The 19,007-nt window shown below is 40.9% G+C and overlaps 2 protein-coding genes across 2 annotated transcripts; both read left to right on the plus strand.

Moving 5' to 3' along the window:
• Positions 1–246: 246 nt before the first annotated feature.
• Positions 247–12,488, plus strand: rlf (RLF zinc finger). The gene is made up of 8 exons (XM_077558905.1): positions 247–482; positions 3,193–3,347; positions 4,258–4,339; positions 5,076–5,211; positions 5,315–5,517; positions 5,730–5,866; positions 6,516–6,657; positions 7,541–12,488. Exons 1-8 carry the CDS (start codon positions 303–305, stop codon positions 12,095–12,097), a joined length of 5,592 nt encoding a protein of 1,863 aa, XP_077415031.1. The 5' UTR covers positions 247–302; the 3' UTR covers positions 12,098–12,488.
• An 899-nt stretch (positions 12,489–13,387) lies between these two features.
• Positions 13,388–18,815, plus strand: zmpste24 (zinc metallopeptidase, STE24 homolog). The gene is made up of 9 exons (XM_077558952.1): positions 13,388–13,816; positions 14,571–14,717; positions 14,802–15,005; positions 15,647–15,799; positions 15,916–16,057; positions 16,129–16,295; positions 17,213–17,317; positions 17,396–17,539; positions 17,764–18,815. The coding sequence occupies exons 1-9, from the start codon at positions 13,709–13,711 to the stop codon at positions 17,986–17,988; spliced, it is 1,395 nt and encodes a 464-aa protein (XP_077415078.1). The 5' UTR covers positions 13,388–13,708; the 3' UTR covers positions 17,989–18,815.
• Positions 18,816–19,007: the final 192 nt, after the last annotated feature.

A 19,007-nucleotide genomic window follows, 5' to 3' on the forward strand; every position in this document is an offset into this window, starting at 1 on the left:
AGATCACTCTTTAACATGATCAGTTTCTTCTCATGGAGACAGAATAGCATAAATTATTACTAATAACATATAAATGTCATTTAAACAAATGTGATTTCCTAAGTGTGTATCAAATTGTGTAGCTCTCGGGTTCAAAAGGGTTGGTGACCCCCTGGTTGTCCATTAATGCCGTAATCATTGCTGGTCAATGGGTGGCGGTAATACACTATGATAATTAGCAAATCGCGATTAAACACAAAGAAGAAGAAAAGAAGGCGGTGTCAGACTGCTCTAGTGCATACGCGCTGTAGAGCAGAGGGAAGATGGCGGAGAGGAACGGCGATCCACAGTACGAATGGAGCGAACGGGGCCTGGACATGGCCGAGGACACGCTGGTTGCAATGGAAACCTTGTTGGCTACACTGAGGGCATTCGAAGATGGGCTCAGGCAACAGGAATTGTCCGTGGCGTCGTCCGCGGACTACTGCGATAACTTTTGTCAGGTAACGAGTGCGTGAAACCTGGATGCTATCATTAGCATGACGCTAGCTCAGTTTGGGTTGTTTTCCTCAGAGGGGGCGAGGTGGTTCTAGATAGTGGGGATGCTCTGAGATCGCTGGCGAACGTATATTGTTTGGCCACTAGCAAATAGTTCGAATGATGCTAACACCGTAGAATCGTGTTAAATGGTTATCCGACTCGATGCATGTTTAGTGTTTGCAGAAGCTCAGCCGCACGCCAATTTATATTACAGTAGTGTGTTGTGCATTCATAATTGCACATTAATGTTGTGGGGCGGGGCGACGTGTGTGTGTTTAATTTGATTAACCCTGACATAATATTCTGGTCAAATTTGATCATTGTATTTAATTTGACTACAAAAAAATGATACTTTCCCTAAAGTAAAAAATATATACACAAAATACTTCAATTTTTTTTTTTATTCTCTTGTGCAGATGCTTCAAAGTTTTTACACCGAGGCTATTCCAAGATAAATGTAACCAATTTTTCACAAATTAATTTTAGATTTACAAGTGTGAACATGATATATGAACATGGGGGGAATCTTTGAAACTGTAGTGCAATAAATGTCATGTAAAAAGGGGGACAATGGTAATATTGATCATGACTGAGTCAAAACTGTTAGTGTTGTTCAAAGGATCATGTAGGAATCTCAAAAGTAAAAGCGGTCATATACAGTAAATTGAACAAGGAACAGAAGTGAAAAAGAGGTGGGAGGGTGTTTGCCTTGACATACGCAGAAATCCATAAAACAAGTTCATGTAGCATCAATTTGTTCGATCAAGAGAAGAGGATGTCATGAGTATCAGTCGATTATTGCCCTTATTACTTCCTGAATTTAACACCACTCCTTTGTTTCCTGTCTTTCATGAATTGACAAACTGATTAATCCAGGTGTGTCTGGCCATTGTCGTTATGGTTACTGAGGTCAAGCACACCTGGATTAATCAATTTGTCCAATCATGAAAAACAGGAAAGGAAGGAAGTGGTACTTACTACTGAGTTTAGGAAGTAGTGGATTTGTGCAAAGAGCCCAAGTAGTCTCAATGTAATTAGTATACCCACGCAAATCTCCTGGGCTGAGATCCTTTTAGGAAGCCCCCCCTTTGTGGGTGTGCCATAAATAGACGGTGGGGAATTAATCAAAGCTCCCTGTAGACACCCAACCTGCAAGGGTGTGTGTCTGGCACCTGGGATGTGGTATTGGTGTGGTGGTGTTATAACAAGCTCACCAGCCTGCGCGATGGTGGCACATGTTTAAATAGCTTGAATCTGACACAATTATTTATATATCTATTTTTAATTTAAATAAGATATTGCTTTTGAATTATGGTTCACCAGAATTATTTTGAAAAAACAAACTTGTGCAACAACCCTGGACAAAAAATGATGGTACCCCTAGAAAGAAAAAAATATCATAATTTGACCACAAGGACATGTTCAACCAAGGTGTGTCCGCCTATTTAAAGGGGGGGATAAATAGTTGACACTGTGTTGTTGGTTAAAACAAAATGAATGATTGAATTCTCTAATTTGAACATGTATTGAAAATGACATATGAAAAGAACTGAAATTGTTGTTCCTGTTTGAAATTCCACAATATCACCAAAATAACATGGAGCAGAAGAAGTGAATGAGTAAATTGTTTTGGGAGATTAGAAAGAAAATAATATGCAGAGAAAGTTAGGGATGCAATAATAGCGGCGATATCGTGATATTAAAAGCGCCACATATCAGTGTCGTCATGTCTCGATATTAAAAGCAGCACATCCATTAAAAATGTGAGGTTATATTCCATTTGTGCAGTGCTAGCACCCTCTGGTGGTTAGTTTATTAGTGCAATTAAATTTTAATTAGGAATGTTTAGACCACTTTATCACTCCTCTAAATCAGTCATACCTGCAAATATTTTTCAACAATGCCGTAAAAAAACAAAACAAAAAAATATTTGGCCCGCCTCAGCAGCATTGTGAACTACATAGATCCATGATTCTTTGCGGTGCTGAGCCAATAGGAGCACATGACGACATTGCCAAGCCTATTTCTCCGTCACTGCTGTTATTATGTAAACAAACAATATTGTGCTTCTCCCTCCACCCCACCCCAATATGAGCCTTTGTTAAATTTAATTTGTGTTGTTTATAATATCGTGAGTTTTTACACATTATTGTGAGCTTTTTTTGTATCGCCAATGTCCCCTCAATATCGTGATAAATTGTCGTACTGTGAGGTTCATATCGTGATATGTATCGTATCGTGATGTTTTGATATCGTTACATCCCTCGTGAAAGTAGACTGATCATCTTTGTGTTGAATCAAAAATAAACCTTTTGCTTTTACTTTGAAAATTGATAATTAATATATTTTTGCAATTTCTACACTGTCAATTTGAAATAATGTCCTGTTTTTGAATGCATTGATGGAAATGGAAACTTTTTAATCTGATTCGTCGATTGGCAAAATGTATTTGACAGTTTGTATGGGTTATTCATTTCCCTTCACTGTCAGCCCCCTCGGGCTTAATCAGTAGCACCTCAAAACCAGACGGTGTCAAGTGGGATCAATCAGATTTAGTCTAGCATCTCCCCTTCCCCTCAGGTGGAAAAACCTTGTAAATCTCACCTGATTATGATTGTTCTAAAGGGAAAACAAATGCCGTGCTAGTAACTAACTCTGTATTTTTCTCCCCAGGCACTTATGCATTATGCTGGCAGCAGAAACTCTATCGAGCATGGACTTCCTCTTCTCGAGGTCTACTGCCTGTCGATTAACTGCTTCGCCGCCGCTCGCTCACACCTCACCGCAGAGTCGGACCGAGTGACTCTTGTTTTGAAGAGGCTAGCTCTGTGAGTGCAATTGTTCCAATGAAAAATGAAACTTGTGGTTACGGACATGACGTGAATTGAGTTTTTCACAAATGGATACTATTGATTTGTCCTCACTTCATCTGTTATTTTATTTTTAGGCATTATTAACCAATGTAAAAGGTTAAATAACTTGAGAACAAATATATTAACGCACTTGAACGCCTAGCACCCGCCTAGGTTTCGTACCATTCTAATCAATGACAGACAGCACAATGGCGGCAAGACAAATTTATCACTTACTGTCCAAGCTTAGTTGTTTTGAAAGCACACAATCTTATTTTTACTTTTCACATACCGCGCTCTCTACTTCGTGTCCTCCTCCTCTCCTGACTTCTACACCGAGTGTCGAAAGTAAGAAGCACAAGACAGTTTAGTGTTCTAATGTGGGCAGAATTTAGTTTCATTTTTAGAATATGCCACTTGTGGGCCAATAAAAAAACGACACTCTTAGTCTACTCTACTACAATTCCACATTGGGCTGCGTAGTTGTGTTTTGAAGAAGCCGCAAGTAGTTCAAAATGAAAAAAAAATACAAATAATACCTGCCATGAATTAGTTTATGGTACAAAATCATGCTGCATTGCAAACTCTCAATTACCATTTAATGGACGGGGCACAGACAAGCTCAAGTGTGGGAATCACTGTTCAAGGGTGTCTACTGTTTTGTGGGAAAGAATGTGCATTTTTCTAAAGATAAAAAAGTCCTTTATTGTCAAACACCATTCATCAATGACATGCAGTTTCGCAGCTCTCTCAGCAAACATTATAGTAGTTTTTCCAGGTATTGACGCAGAAAATAATTTCACTTATGGCTGATGAGTTACTTATGATAAATTACACCAGTTACTTAAGATAACTTACACTAGTGTTCTCCTTGTTTGTCATGCAGAAGCTGTTTTGAACTATTTCTGTCAGTTCCGCAAAATGCAATCCCTTATGAAGCCTGGGTTCAATTCCACCAATCTGTTCAGGTAAGACTTCTATTTATGCTGTTTTAATGTAGTGTTTAAGTTGAGATCCTCGAAAGGGTTTAAAAGGCCTTGACTCAATTAATCCAAAAAAAAAAACCAAGGCCTTAATTGGCATTAAAAATGTAACTTTCAAAAGTTTTTAAAAACGTTAACATACAAGTAGGATTTTATGATTGGAAACGTCAGATTACTGGTAAATTATAATTTTTGCTGTTAGCAATTTTGGAAAACAGGAATCTGGGAACATTTTGAAATTGGTCTTAAATCGAATATTAAATGGAATTTAAAAAAAACTTAAAGTATCGAATATAGCTTGCATTAAACTGTAGGAAACTTGTTTACACAGATAAGGTATACGTGAAATAATGTGTACTACCATATTTGATATTGTTTCATAGTTGTCATTTTTGTGTTTGTATGTTATGAGGATTTGCAAGTATTAGGAAACAAGATTTCAAATTTAAAAAAAAAAAAAATCAGGGAGATATTTTGGTACTGTGGTGTCATTTTCAGCCAACAGCAAGTGGCAAAATGGCCACCTGAGACAGATAAAAACAGGTCAATTTTGCTGCTTAACACGTATTCCACAAACACAATATTAATCAAAAGTACGTATAGTGGGGGTGCCTAGAATATATAACCCTTTAAGTGGAAGATGTTTTCCTCTGCAATTGAGGCACAACTTTTATCGAAGTGTTAGTCTAACATGATTGGTTTGGATTTTGGTTCCTTTCAGATTGCACATGACACCTTGTTACAGTACGGGAGTACAGACCTTCAAGCTTTACTGCATATCACCGGAGAGGGGGGCGCATGGAGCAACCCCGTCCTCGCTGCCCTCCTCTCTGGCCAGCCTACCGTCCAACAAGAAGGTTAAAAGAAACTTCATTTGTGACACTATAGTCATTTCAATCTTATCATATTGACCTGTTTGTAATAGTTTGCTCATCAATGTACTATGTATTCTTTGCCAAGTTGACGCATACATCTGCTTGGAGGGCGACGGCTTCATGGAGATGCGGGTGAAGCATCTGGAGAAGATGGGCGACGTGGCCAAGGCTGTGGTGCTGGCAAAAGCTTGTACAGAGTGCAGCGCCATCTCAAACCAAGCTATGTTTCGTCACACATACATCACTCTGATTTGCCAGCTGCTTCCCAATGAAGAAGCCATATTGGAGGTAAAGGGGTTATACATACATTTTTATAGGCTGGTTGGACTTTCTACATTTTCTTTATTTTAACCGAAAATGTATTTTTTCCCTGATCAATGTTTCCCATGATATGCACCTTGTTTTGTTTTTGTTTTTTGATACTTACTCAGTTTTTCTTCAGGAACGCCTCCTTGCTTATGTGACCTCCCTGTTCACATATTATGTTTTCTCCCTAACAGATATCCAGGCAAGACTGCAAGGATATTCTTGAGATTACCACCAACTTGGATATGGAGGGGGAGGAGAATACCGGCTTTATCTTGTGCACAACCTTCCTGACACAGCACCTCCAGCAGTCCAGCCTTGACCGCTCCTGGTGAGTCTATTGCTGGCTTTTAGGACTAGGGCCAAAATGGACATTGGGCTCCTTCTATTGGCATTGTGACAAGTGGCCATCATCTTTGAGGAATTCTCTTAAAAGAAAAAACAAACCTGGGAATGAGCACTTCAAAAGACTCTTAAATCTAGAAGAACAAAATCGGGGGTGAAAAGAATTAACGGCCTATTCTAGTGCACATGCTGCTCGTCTCACTAGTAATTTGCCATTTGCGCTTCTTAAGAGAATTTAGTGCAAGTAATTTTGACATGTCGACGTGGAGAATCCCTCGGATTTTCAGCATGTACCATCATTTTCCCGGATGTTTTTAAATTAAACTTCTCAGCCAATCAAAGGGATTCCCGAGTAGCAGACAAAAAATACCCTAATTTCAAGGCATATTTGGACCAGATTTTCTATTCATTACACATGCAAAAATTCCGCAAAAATATTTTTTTTCTAACACACAAAAAATTCTACAGAACCTATCATCTGATATTCAAAAATGTTTGATGCATTGATTGTACTCGCGTTGAAGTGACCGTTCCAACCAGACACAGCATTTTGACAAACTTAATATTTTGGGGAAATAAATCTCTTGATGTTGCTACTCCTATCATAGCTCATTCGACCATTCTTCTATCCGTAGGGAGCTGATTCAACTATGGAATAAACTTCAGAGGAAGCTGGACCCTTCACTTGCATCTTTTCTTGAAAGATGCCTTCAGCTGGGTGCCATTGCTGTAACTGTGCAACATTTGCTTTACCTGGTCCGCTTAATTCAGACAGAGGTGAGATTTTTATTTTTTATTTTTTTAAATACTCTGTTGCAAATTCTTAAAAGGCATACAAATATGTCTGTTGCAAAATTACATGATAACACAGCATATTAAAGGGGAAGTTAAGTAAAAAAATATATATATATTTACAACAATAACACGGTATTCTGATTGTGTTTGCAGAATATGAATTGAAAAATCCACCTGTTTTTTTTTTACATTTCTGTGGGGCAGCCACTTTGCCTCTTCCTGTCAACTGAAAATGACATCACAGTGCCGGAAAGCTCAGCTTGCAAATGTCACATGACCAAACCCAGAAAAGAGGTGAGCTGTGACGGTCGCTACCTGAGCCCATAGGCACTGTGATATCATTTTCATTCGACGGCAAGCGGCAAAATTACCCCATGAGATGGATAAAATTGGGTGGATTTTTCTTCTTAATTCAAATTCCACAAACGCAATCTTAATCAGAATGCTGCGTTTAGACTAGTTGTGATGCATATAACATATTATTGTGAAGAACATTTTTCCCTTTACTTCCTCTTTGTGGTATTACGACAGGGCAATGGCGCAATGATTAATACATTGGAAGAAAATGATCACCGATGCATCAAACTATGTAGCTGAAGAAATTAAAACAAGTAGAACATAACTTTGTTCAAAACTGTACATGGTTTCCAATGCACAGCAACCGTGTTAATTGATGCTGGCATATTGATATTGTAAATTATTGGTACCATACAGATATTTTGACCATCCATATGCAGGTAAATGGCTAGTCTCTGTGATAATACAATACACCACAATATGTTTTCTTATTGTTTGAAATATAGTATGTGATTTAAAGTTAAATTGTGTTGATTCTGATTTTGGTTGCAATTTTCCTGTGTTTCAGGCAGAGGCAGTGGGCACCGCTGCCTCGGTGGAGCTGTGTGTTAAAGCACTCCAACTTCCAAAATATGGTGACTCGGAAAGCAGAATTGGCATCTGTAAAATATTGTTGTGCCTCCTCAATGATCTGGAAGTGCAGCGGGCCTGCCTCCTCACAGAGTTCCTGCTTGGCCCCAGCCAGCAGGTCTTAAGTCGCCTCCAGGAGCTCTACCAGTGCCCAGACCAAAGGTATGATCAGGAGGGCAGCGTCATTCCCAACTCGCTACGTTGTGAACTGATGCTAGTGCTGAAAGAACACTGGCCCATTGACCCAGAATTTTGGGACTGGGAAGCCCTCAAGTATCACTGTGTCTCTCTTCTCGGGTTGAAACCCCAGTCAGAAGGGGAAGGTGATGAGGAAAATAGTGAGAAACCACTCGTGCTACAAGTCAACACACTGAAAGAAACAAGTGAGCACAAGCCCTGTTTAAATGGAAGTCTTCATCTTCACAAGCAACCCAATAATAAGACATGTCACGTAGATGGAGGGGAAGCAGCAGCAGCAAATAGAGCCATGCTCTTTTGTCGGATTTGTTCAAGGTCCTTCACTGACATTCAAATCATACAGCACTCCCAAAAACACATGGTGGACGACAGACACCCCTGTCCTATTTGCCTGCAGGAGTTTAGGAACAGAAAGAACCTTCTTCCCCATTTGAGACGTCACTTGCAAAGTGAGAGGCTTCATCACAGTAACAACATAAATGTTGAAGATGATGACATTGAACCCGGTGAGATCAAAGTTGACCCTTCTTTAGTTGTGTACTACGAATCCACGCATGTTCCTGAAGTCTTTCAGCACATTGTGCGGCAAGCCAACACCGTCAAAGACAAGTGCATGGACAACGAGCATGTGACGTTCGATTACATGAACCAGCACTTCAGTCTGCGGAACCGAGAGGAGCATTCCTGTCCTGGCACCGGGTGTTCCAGGGTGTTTAAGCATTCCAAGTACTTATACGTGCACTTGAAGTCAGAACATAAAGGCGATGAGAATGTGCAGCATTTTCATCAGATGAGGGAGCAACGGGAGAAGTGTGCCTTCTGCCGGCGCCATTTCGTCTCTGCTTACCATATCCAGAAACATCGAAAAATTCACTACTGCAAGCAGCCGTACATGTGCGTGGTGAAGGATTGTGGCGCCCACTTTTTTTCTTCCAATGAACTTATGTTGCACAAACAGATCCATGGCTATCAGATAAGTTACCAGTGTGAGCTTGAGGGCTGCTCTGTAAATTACTCAGACCTGGCACAACTTTATCACCACGAAGCACAGCATTTCAGGGATGCTGCATTCACCTGCCCAGGTCCTATATGTAAAAAATTTTACTTTTCCAAAAGGGAGTTCATCGAGCATCTAACCACACACAACATTACTTTCTCTGAAAAGGACTTTGAGGCTCAGAGGAAAGCAAAAGCGAGCGTTTTCAAGGCTGATTTGGAAAGGGCTGCTGTTTATAATCCAGGTGATGCAGAAGGTGGTGTCAGCGGAGAGGGCCAGGAAACTTCCGCAGGGAGTTGTGCCGCCTCCTGTCAACCATCGGTCAACACCAAACCCAAAGCAGTACTGACCTTGGTGGCTATGTGTTTCGATGGAAGCAAGTTCACCTGTGGATTTGAGAAGTGCGGTATGACTTTCTCCCGGGCGAGAGATGTCCAGAGGCACCTAAAACATGCCCACCCAGAGCACCTTAAACTGGAGAACAAGGATCACAAACATGATAAGGAGTGGGGTCCAAAGTCCAAAAAGATCAAGACTGAAATGGAGTCAGACAATGAGGAAGATGAAAACCAACTCTCAGCTCTGTGCTCCCCTGAAGAAGATGGGAATGAATGTACGACGTCTCCCCCATTTACAACAAACCTTTCTAATAACGACGATGACCTTAAAGATATTCTCATAGGCCTAAGTAGTCTGGATCTCAATTCTTTGTCCTCACAAAGTGTGCTAAATAAGCCACCTCAGTCCATCCAAGAAGAAAATGCATCCCTTCAAGATGTTGTAAAAAAACAACCTATGGTTTTGCTTTCTAAAAAATCTTTCCAGCTGCCTAAAAAAACTATAGCAGAAGAAAGAGCCGTCAAATCCCTTAAAAATATTAAACCTTACGCTTGCGAGGTAAGAAAGTGTTGCTTTAGGACCGCACGGAGCTATAGTTTGCAGCGCCACTATGTTAATATGCACGGCCGTTCGTTAGAAGAGGCCAAAGGAATGACTTGTTTTACGGACAAGTCCTTTAAGCCCTTTAAGTGTCAACTGTGTTTCAAGTGTCATCGAGAAATGAAAGGGTTGACGACCCATTATATTCGCATGCATAAGCTATCTCCCAGTTTGGTGGAGAAATATAGTCTTGGATCTAAAAAAACAAAAAAAAAAACATTACGGAAGTTGAAGTCTACAGTGAAAAAAGAAGTGGCCAGTAGGGAACGTGAAGAGAAAAAAAACTGTGAAAGTAGGGAAAGCCCGAGTAGTTGTTCTTCACCTTTGGCTGTAAATATAGCAGAGATTCAAGAGGAAGAAAATGACCCCAAGGGAGACGATGAAGATGGGGTTACACTCCAGGTTCGAACAAGGCGCTTGGTGGCCAAAAGTAATCTATGCTATATTCTAGATAAATTCAATAAACCCTTTCATTGTGTTGCCAAAAACTGTGACGCAGCCTTCTCCACCCAGGGAGGCCTAGTGCGCCACCTTCAGCTCACGCACCATTACAAACGCTCTCAGCTCCTGTTGGAACAAGAAGTGCAACACAGTCCCGAAGTCAAAAAGGATCACGTGAAGAAAAGGCAAGTTCCAAACTCGGATGAACCAAAACCACAGTATAAATGTCAGTTTTTCAACTGCAATGCCTCGTACCTTCTCAAAAGCAGCTTAGCGCGTCACACCCGCGTTGTGCACTCTCAGATGCTAGGGCTAATTAAGTGTAAGTATGAGGGTTGCACTAAAGTATTCACCCACACGGAGTCCCTGAAGAAACACACTCTGTATCGACACTGTGAGTATTACGACTCCTTGGTAGTACGGCTCCAGAGCACTCAAAAAAAATCCGTTACAGGATGCCAAAAGAAGCTTATAGTAACGCCACCCAACCCTGCCACACCCGTCTCAACCAGATCCCCAACACCTGAACCGAAACAACCCGCCCAGTCAGAGGAGGAGGTTGAGGATGTTATCGAAAACAAGAAAAAGTCAACGGTTAAAAGGAGCAAAACATTTGTTTTCAGATCACATGAAGAAGCTTTACAAATGTGCCAAGACCGTTGTTTGCGCGTGCCCTACCCTTGCATGGTCCAAGACTGCGACTCTGTCCTCAAGTACGATAAAAACTTGAATCGCCATTACAGAGTGGTTCACCGCATGACCGTCGGGTATCTTGAGGAAAACGCCGACCAGCTCATCTACAACGCCGAGCAGCTGGAGGAGTTGATTCAGAAGAAGTCTGCTAGGCCGACCGCCGCAGGAAAAGAGAACCCAAATGGAGTTTGCAAAATGGAGAATCAGCCGGAGCCGGAGACTTCACGGGGACAGGATGCACAAGTCAAACAGCACTCCGTCAAGGCAGAAACCCAACAGGAGGCTCCTCCAGATCCTCTGAAATTCCTTGCGGAGGAAGTGCTGCCACCTGCCGATAGAAACGGCGTCCTCGTCGGTGCTGATGACGTGTTGTGCGGAGAATCGAGTACGAACTCTCACACTGAGGAGTCTGTTGTAGCAACGCCCGATGATCACAAACCAGTAGAACAATTATTAAACTTTGAGAGAAACGGTGTCCTTGTCGATGCCGATGACGTGTTGTACGGAGAACCAAGTACCAACACTCACGCCGAGGAGTCAGTTGTAGCGACGCCGAATGGTCACAAGCAAGTGGAAAAATTACTAACCTTGGAACAAATAAAACCCCTCCTTCGTAACTTTACTATCAATCTCTCGCCGTCATGCTCTGTCCGCCTGCCGAGGGATGAGGGCCTTCAGGATGCGTCAAAAGATGGCAAAACGACAGAAAAGCCTCCATCCTCTCCTCTGCCCGTACGGCAGCCTCTCAAGCGAAAGAACGAGATCTCCGCGCAGCCTTCAAACGTGATCGGCCCCCAGCCTCTCGGCTCCCCCCCACACGGTTTTGACATCAACACGTACAAGCCAGTCGGCTTCGAGGTGTCCTTCCTCCAGTTCATACAAGACACCGACCCAAAAGACAAAAAGGTTGCCAAACGGCGAGACCTCTTCCGGCGCAGTTGTTCAGTCAAAGAGAACAAGCAGCTGGGAGTCTCGTTCACCCGAAGCAGACGCAGTCATCCCGTGCTTCACAAATCCCACGGTACGATTGGGGACTTCCAGTCTGTCCGGAACTTGAAGTCCATCTTGGACAAAGCCCTTGCTGGATGCGGGGACCTGGCCATCAAGCAGCTTCAGTACCTCAGGCCGGTGGTGGTCCTGGGGAAGCCAGTGTGTATGGCCACCCTGCCTCACCTCTTCCCACCAGACCCCAACAACCCCAAATTGCTTCTGGGAAGCAAAGTTTGACGTTGCACCTTTTTAAGTGAAATTGTAATTGAAGCGTTATCCCTTTTCTGAAATTGGTGATGCTGTGTTTTGTTGCATAGGTTGCCAAACGGAAGACTCGCAAATCAGCAGCACAAAATTCAAGCCATGCCCCCCACACCCCAAGCAAATCTCATTTTCTAGCGTACATACAATAAGCGCTTCAAGATCTATGTACATTTTTACAGATTACTAGAAATGGTTAGTAGCAAGAGGCATTTTACCTGTGTCAAAATGTAACTATGTACTTCCTACAAAAGTCTAAGTGACTGATTGGCACTTTTAAGGTCATATAAGAAAAATAAGCGTGGCAATTACAGTGCTTGGTTGGAGATAAATACCTGTTTAAGTTTCTAATAAATGTGAAAATTAATATCAAGTGTCTTGTTTTCTCATACCATGTTCCTGAGTGAATACACAAAGGAACAGCCTGACATTATATATTTTAGACTGAGGATTGTTTTTAACTATTACACAATTTTGTAGAGCACAGCTTAGTCACAAGGTCTCTTTGGGAGTACTAGGACTGCAACTAACACTTAGTTCAATAATCAATTAATGAATCAGATTTTTAAAACATTTAAATAAAAAAAACAATTTCCATCCCTTTATTTAAATTCGGAACATTGGGGGGGAAAAAAGCTGAAAATAAGCAGCAATGTTCACCATTATTTTCTAACATAAAAGCCAATGTTTTATTTTGATTCAACACAATTAGTCTGTGTTTATGGTAGACTACAGAAATTTGATATTAACTGTCGAGAAGCAGAAATGTTTACCATTAGGACAATTTTAGTCAATTGATTTGCAAAAATAATCAGCAATTATTTTAATAATCAGTTGTTGATTAATCATTGCACCGCTAATTGGTACCGTAAAATTGTCGAGACAAAAATGAAAAATAAGGCTGAAAATAGATGAGTATGGTCTTATATTGCAAGCCTTTTGCTTTACACAATGTTTGTATGTTTGGTAACTAAAAAAAAAAAACCCACCGAGATGCGCACCTTTTTATAAAAAAAAAAAACAACTTGATTTTCACGCATGCGCAGACACTTAGAGCACTTGGCGTTTAGTAGGGTCACCTAGCAAAATCTGATTGGTTAAAGAAACGTTTACATCAAACAAGTCTGATTCTGGAAAAAAAAAAGACGAAGTTACTTTTACAAATAAATACTTTAATCTTCATGAAACAAACATTGAATTGTATTTGTAAATGTAAATGTGGGGCTTATGATAGTATTTACTGTTTAGGCAGAGAGGGTCAGTAAACCGGATGAGGAAACAATGTGACAGCAGCGGTTCCTTTCCGGATCTTTTATGCTGTTGAACAGACTGCGCGCTCATGAATGAAGTGTCATTATTTCCGATGAAGTCTTAAAAATAACTCGCTGCACTTTGCAGTCATTTTTGGGTCGATTAGACGTTTATAAAAGCTTTTCATTGGTTAGACTAATAGCCCACTTTGTGTGTAAAGTTTATGCGTTAGCAGCTAGCCAGGCTGGGGGAGCAATAACGTTGCTGTTAGCCTGTTTAGCTAGCGAAGCGCTTCTTGGATTTCTTAGTCCCTACACCCAAAAACATTGGGCAATTATGCTCGACTTAATTAATGAGCTCCCCGTGGAAAAACAGATATTTTATAATGTTTTGGGCTTTACGTGGACGGTGTATCTATGGGAGGCATACCTTGCACATAGACAGGTAAGTTGATACTTATCAACAAAGTAGTCACATCGCTATTTTAAAGAAAATATACCTTGTTGGATGCTTCTCACAGTGAATGAAACGGCAAACAAATTGGCGTTACTCATAAAAAAAAATGTTTTTGCATGGAAAATTCAAACTGCTAAAGTAATTGAACTTGCATTAAAGGTTTGGGATTTGCTAGACTGACGCAAATTGCACCAGACCAGATCTAGATGGATCGATAGACGTGGATGGATAAATAGATGATGTTGGTATAACTTAGTAAGAGATATACTCAATGCTGCGGTAATTGTACAGGTAGTGCCAATGACAAACGGTTAAAAAAAAATCAGGGCTGGTGTCTCAAAAGATATATTTATTACTGAAACTACAAATAATGAGTTTCCCCTTCAACGTGACGTGAGCCAGACGAACAACCAGCACACCAACGCGATGCTTTGACAATTGTTTCATTCAGTGCACGAGAAGAGGCTGACAATGCCCTGATCATGGACAATTTGTGGCCAAAAGAAACCTCTCAAATCACGCAACCGTGCTCCATGATATCGATTATTATCAATTACTAGTGAATCATAAATCATCATCTTTTTTTATTTAGTTCATTTATCTGTGTAATTTAACTTTACATGTTATAGAAATACATTTACAAAAAATATATTTTAATGACTTATTAATGTCCTTTTTAGCACATGCATTCATTGTCATGATTGTTGCCAGTGTTTATTGACTACTAGTGTCATCCCTGCAGCGAAGGATATACAGCTCGACGACATGTGTGCCACAAGAGCTCGGAAAGATAATAGATTCCGTAACTTTTGAGAAGTCCCGACTTTATCAGCTGGATAAAAGCAACTTCAGTTTCTGGTCTGGTCTGTATTCAGAGATGGAAGGAACGGTGAGATACTAATGAGAAATGCTCAATATTAATGTGATTTATGGATGTTTCTTGTGGAATAATTTTGGTCTCTACTACTCAAAGCTGATCCTGGTCTTGGGTGGGATTCCTTTTCTGTGGGGCTTCGCCGGCGTAGTGACGAAACACTTTGGATTTGGGCCGGAGTATGAGATCACGCAGTCCCTTGTGTTTCTGACTCTCGCCACCCTGTTCACTGCTTTTACTGGCCTTCCCTGGAGTTTGTACAACACATTTGTCATCGAGGAGAAGCACGGCTTCAACCAGCAGGTAATCTTCTCCGCAAGAGGATGGAAAGCACTTATTGTTGTTGTTTTGTCTTGACCCAGAAGACCTTTTATTGCTACCTCTTTGGCCGCTGCTGCTCTAGCGGCATAGAACAAAAATTAACAGTAGAAGAAGAACAACTTCCTATCAAGGCAGCATCAGCTCGAGGGAAATGAATTAGGGTCATATTTTGTTTCCCGCCTTGTGCTAAATAAAACACTTAACAAAAGATCAAATAAAGGCTCATGAGCATGCCCAGCAAACCACAAACGCACATTCAACAACTCACAAGCAGAATTGAACATTTACAAATGGTAAGTCATGATAAATGCATAATAAATTAACAAACGTGAAAATCACGGCTATATTTGTGGATCTGAAAAACACGTTAAAATCGCGAATATGGAGCTGAGTATTTAGACGTTCAGTAATCTTTTTCTAATCTCTTCAGCAAATATTAGATTGACAGGTAATATGTGATATTGTTTTACCACCTAGTGGTCAAAAGTGGAATTAAACCCCAAATTAAAGAATAAAATGGAGTTAAAACTAGAAATATTGCCCTTGAAATGGCGGGACCGTGAATACGGAACCTGTGGATTACAATGGTTTGACTCTATTTGGTTTGACGTTTCTCATCACAGACACTAGGGTTCTTCATCAAAGACGCCGTGAAGAAGTTCGCCGTGACCCAGTGTATCCTGTTGCCTGTGACATCACTGCTCCTTTACATCATTAAGATTGGCGGTGACTACTTCTTCATCTACGCCTGGCTGTTCACCTTAGCAGTGTCTCTGGTGAGTAAGTGTACAGTGTATTTTAGTAATAAGCCTTTCTTTATAAAGTGACATCTCCAACTGGTATGCATATTCGAGCATGTCTGTGACTGACTTGCTGCTGTCTCTGTTCTCAGGTCCTCGTTACCATCTACGCTGATTACATCGCTCCCCTGTTTGACAAATTCACTCCTTTGCCAGAAGGGGAATTAAAGACGGAGATTGAAGCCATGGCCAACAGTATAAGTTTCCCTCTCACTAAGGTTTACGTAGTTGAAGGTATGTGAATCATTCACAATCGAACGGTTATGTTTTTGCGTGCTGTTTCTCAGTGTTGTCCGTGTTTGCAGGTTCCAAACGGTCTTCGCACAGTAATGCGTACTTCTATGGCTTCTTCAAGAACAAACGCATCGTGCTCTTTGACACGCTGCTGGAAGACTATTCTCCCCTTAACAAGGGGGACGAGGCGAAGCCCGAGGAACCAGAAAATGACGCCAAATCTAATGCCAGGCCAAAGGTTTACGAGTCCTTTAACATTGTTTGGGGAGTTTGAAATGGTTTTGCCTTGGCACTTTTTGTTGTTGTTTTTTTCTGAGTAACTATGAATGCGCAATGCCTGTGACACACACACATTCTTTTTTTCTTTTTCTTTTTGCCGTACTCTTTACTTATTTTTTTTTGCTGTGTCCAAACCTGCTTTCTAGCGGGTGTCTTATTTTTTTATTATTATTTTTTACTCGAAAAGCCACGCTGCACATTCTTGTTTGGCAGCGTAACACACTGTGCCATTTTCATTGTCATTGTTCACTTTGGAAAAGGAGGAAAACAAACTAACATTTTTACACATATCGTTTAAATTTGAGATCATTTGAGGCCAAAATTTGAATTAGAGCACACATTTTTTTCGGAACACCCCGTATATTGTGATAAATTTTGGGGTTGAACAGTTTGACGGTTAAAATTATTTTTGGTTTTATTTGATTTTTGAATGGTGCATGTTTTCCCCACTCCTGTTTCAAAACATTCTAAACAAACTGGAGTCTGCACCAAAGCAGAAAAACTTAGTGTGGTTCCTTTTAGTCAAGTATGATGTGTTACGAACTTCCTGATAAGGTTCCAAATAAACTCTAATCAAGTAAATAGATGAAGAACCTGGATGGATGGACATCGTTTTATACCACCACACTACCAATAGCCGGTCCACGTTACGGGGGGGCACAAAAAAACTGTTCACTTGCTTGTTTGTGCAGCAAACCTACTTCCTGCTCACGCTTTTGCAACTAAGAAGAACAAAGTGTTTTTTTCTTCTTTAACACTTATTCAGATGAAAAATGCATCAAAGCACCCTCACAGCCACCGTTAGACGTTCCAAACTGACCGAATGACTGAAATGCTATGTCATTGAGCAATATTAACTATTTGACATTTTGACAGCACAAGAAACAAGGATGCAACAACCGAGAGATCCTTGCCGTTTTGGGTCACGAGTTGGGCCACTGGAAACTTGGTCACACTTTAAAAAACATTATCATCAGCCAGGTGATTATTTCGCTTATTTTTCGCATTTTTGACGGATGTTAAATGGAGCATTAACATCCCCTTGTCTCTCTTCCTCAGATGAATTCCTTCTTGTGTTTCTCCCTATTTGCTGCTCTAATTGGACGCAAGGAATTGTTTGTCGCATTTGGCTTCAATGACAGCCAGCCTACTCTAATTGGCTTGATGATTATCTTCCAGTTCATCTTTTCTCCATATAATGAGGTAACCATGAGGAAATCCTTTCATCTGTGAAATCTTGTTTAGTGCCGGGCGTATGTTCCAGACCTTATTTTTCAATTTTAGTAATTTAAGATGAACTCAAAATTAGGATTTATCTGTGCAATCCCATTAAAAACTGCCTCTTAAAATCTGAAATATAGCAGGGGTGAGAATGACGATATAGTGTGGGTATTTTTGTAATTGACATGTTTATGTCGCCGTCGCAGCTTCTGTCCTTCTGCCTGACGGTCCTGAGCCGCAGGTTCGAGTTCCAGGCTGACGCTTTTGCGCGCAACATGGGCAAAGCCTCTGACCTCTACTCGTCCCTCATCAAGCTGAACAAGGACAACCTGGGCTTCCCTGTGGCTGACTGGCTGTACTCCATGTGGCACTATTCGCACCCGCCCCTGCTGGAGCGCCTCAGAGCGCTGGGCAACGTCAAGCAGGACTGACGGGGCAGCAAGGAGGAGCGGCGGGCGCTGCCTCCTCCCAAGGGCCTCCGGAGACCCCTCTTGGCCCTGTGACGCCTCCCCTTGATCTTTTTTTTTTTTTAAATCTTGTTTTAGTAAAGATTCACTTGTGTTTGTTTTAAATTGTAAAACATCAGCATAAGGCAGCATAAATACCTGAAGGGCGCAGAGGCATCAAGAAACTGAAACACACTGAAAATACGTGTGGGCAATGTGTGTTAAATTGAAGTGATTTTCACGGACCAAGTCATGTTTGGTAAATTGGCTCAGTAAGGACGTGGCAGAGCTTCAGTGACACACAGGCCAAAAATATTCATGTCCTCGCTTTTATTGCCACTGTTTCTTGACCCAATCAACAATATTAGTAATACTGAATTCTTAAGTTCCCAGTTTTAAAAAAGTGGGCGATTGTGTGTGTTCACATAATGTGCCTCCTAATTGTCTTTGTTATGATACTTGACCCCGTTAGAGACACAGTAGTGCTGGCATTTTCATTTGCTGATAAATTTGACTTTTCAGTTTTCTTTGGGGGAGGGAATGGGTCTTCTCATGCACCTGTTTGCTGACAGGGGTGCAATGTACCAGTTATATACAGTTCCACTGATTGGTGTATTGACTTGTGAAAATGTGGTTTGCATTTTTAAGTTGATGTTTGTTCTCTTGATTTTGGGGGTCTGGAATAAGCCCAGAGTGGCCAGGTGATGTGCTTATAAGGGACATTACTGAGGGGAGGTTCTGTGAGGCTCCTGGTTAAAGACAGATCTCAAGAACTTTACTTTCTTTACTGAATAAAATTATTCCAAGCCTTGCATGCTTTTTTTTTTTTTTAATCAAGTAAAGTTTAAAACAACTTTATATGAAAATATTTCAGTGGAATAAAATGAATGTAATTGAATAAAATGTAAAATAAAATAACTGAATTAAAATACTTAAATCATCAAGTTATCATACTGGTATAGTACAGGGGCAGAAAGTATGGCCTGCTTTGTTTAGTCTTGTTC

The sequence above is a fragment of the Vanacampus margaritifer genome, chromosome 1 (genome assembly GCF_051991255.1).
Source record: "Vanacampus margaritifer isolate UIUO_Vmar chromosome 1, RoL_Vmar_1.0, whole genome shotgun sequence".
Classification (NCBI taxonomy): domain Eukaryota; kingdom Metazoa; phylum Chordata; class Actinopteri; order Syngnathiformes; family Syngnathidae; genus Vanacampus; species Vanacampus margaritifer.

Excerpts from the sequence above, each read along its gene's own strand:
- rlf (XM_077558905.1), top strand. The coding sequence starts at position 303 with ATGGCGGAGAGGAACGGCGATCCACAGTACGAATGGAGCGAACGGGGC. Across the intron at positions 4,340-5,075 it reads AATTCCACCAATCTGTTCAG|ATTGCACATGACACCTTGTT; the intron begins GTAAGACTTCTA and ends GGTTCCTTTCAG. Across the intron at positions 5,518-5,729 it reads ATGAAGAAGCCATATTGGAG|ATATCCAGGCAAGACTGCAA; the intron begins GTAAAGGGGTTA and ends TCTCCCTAACAG.
- zmpste24 (XM_077558952.1), top strand. The coding sequence starts at position 13,709 with ATGCTCGACTTAATTAATGAGCTCCCCGTGGAAAAACAGATATTTTAT. Across the intron at positions 15,006-15,646 it reads AGCACGGCTTCAACCAGCAG|ACACTAGGGTTCTTCATCAA; the intron begins GTAATCTTCTCC and ends TTCTCATCACAG. Across the intron at positions 16,296-17,212 it reads AATCTAATGCCAGGCCAAAG|CACAAGAAACAAGGATGCAA; the intron begins GTTTACGAGTCC and ends ACATTTTGACAG.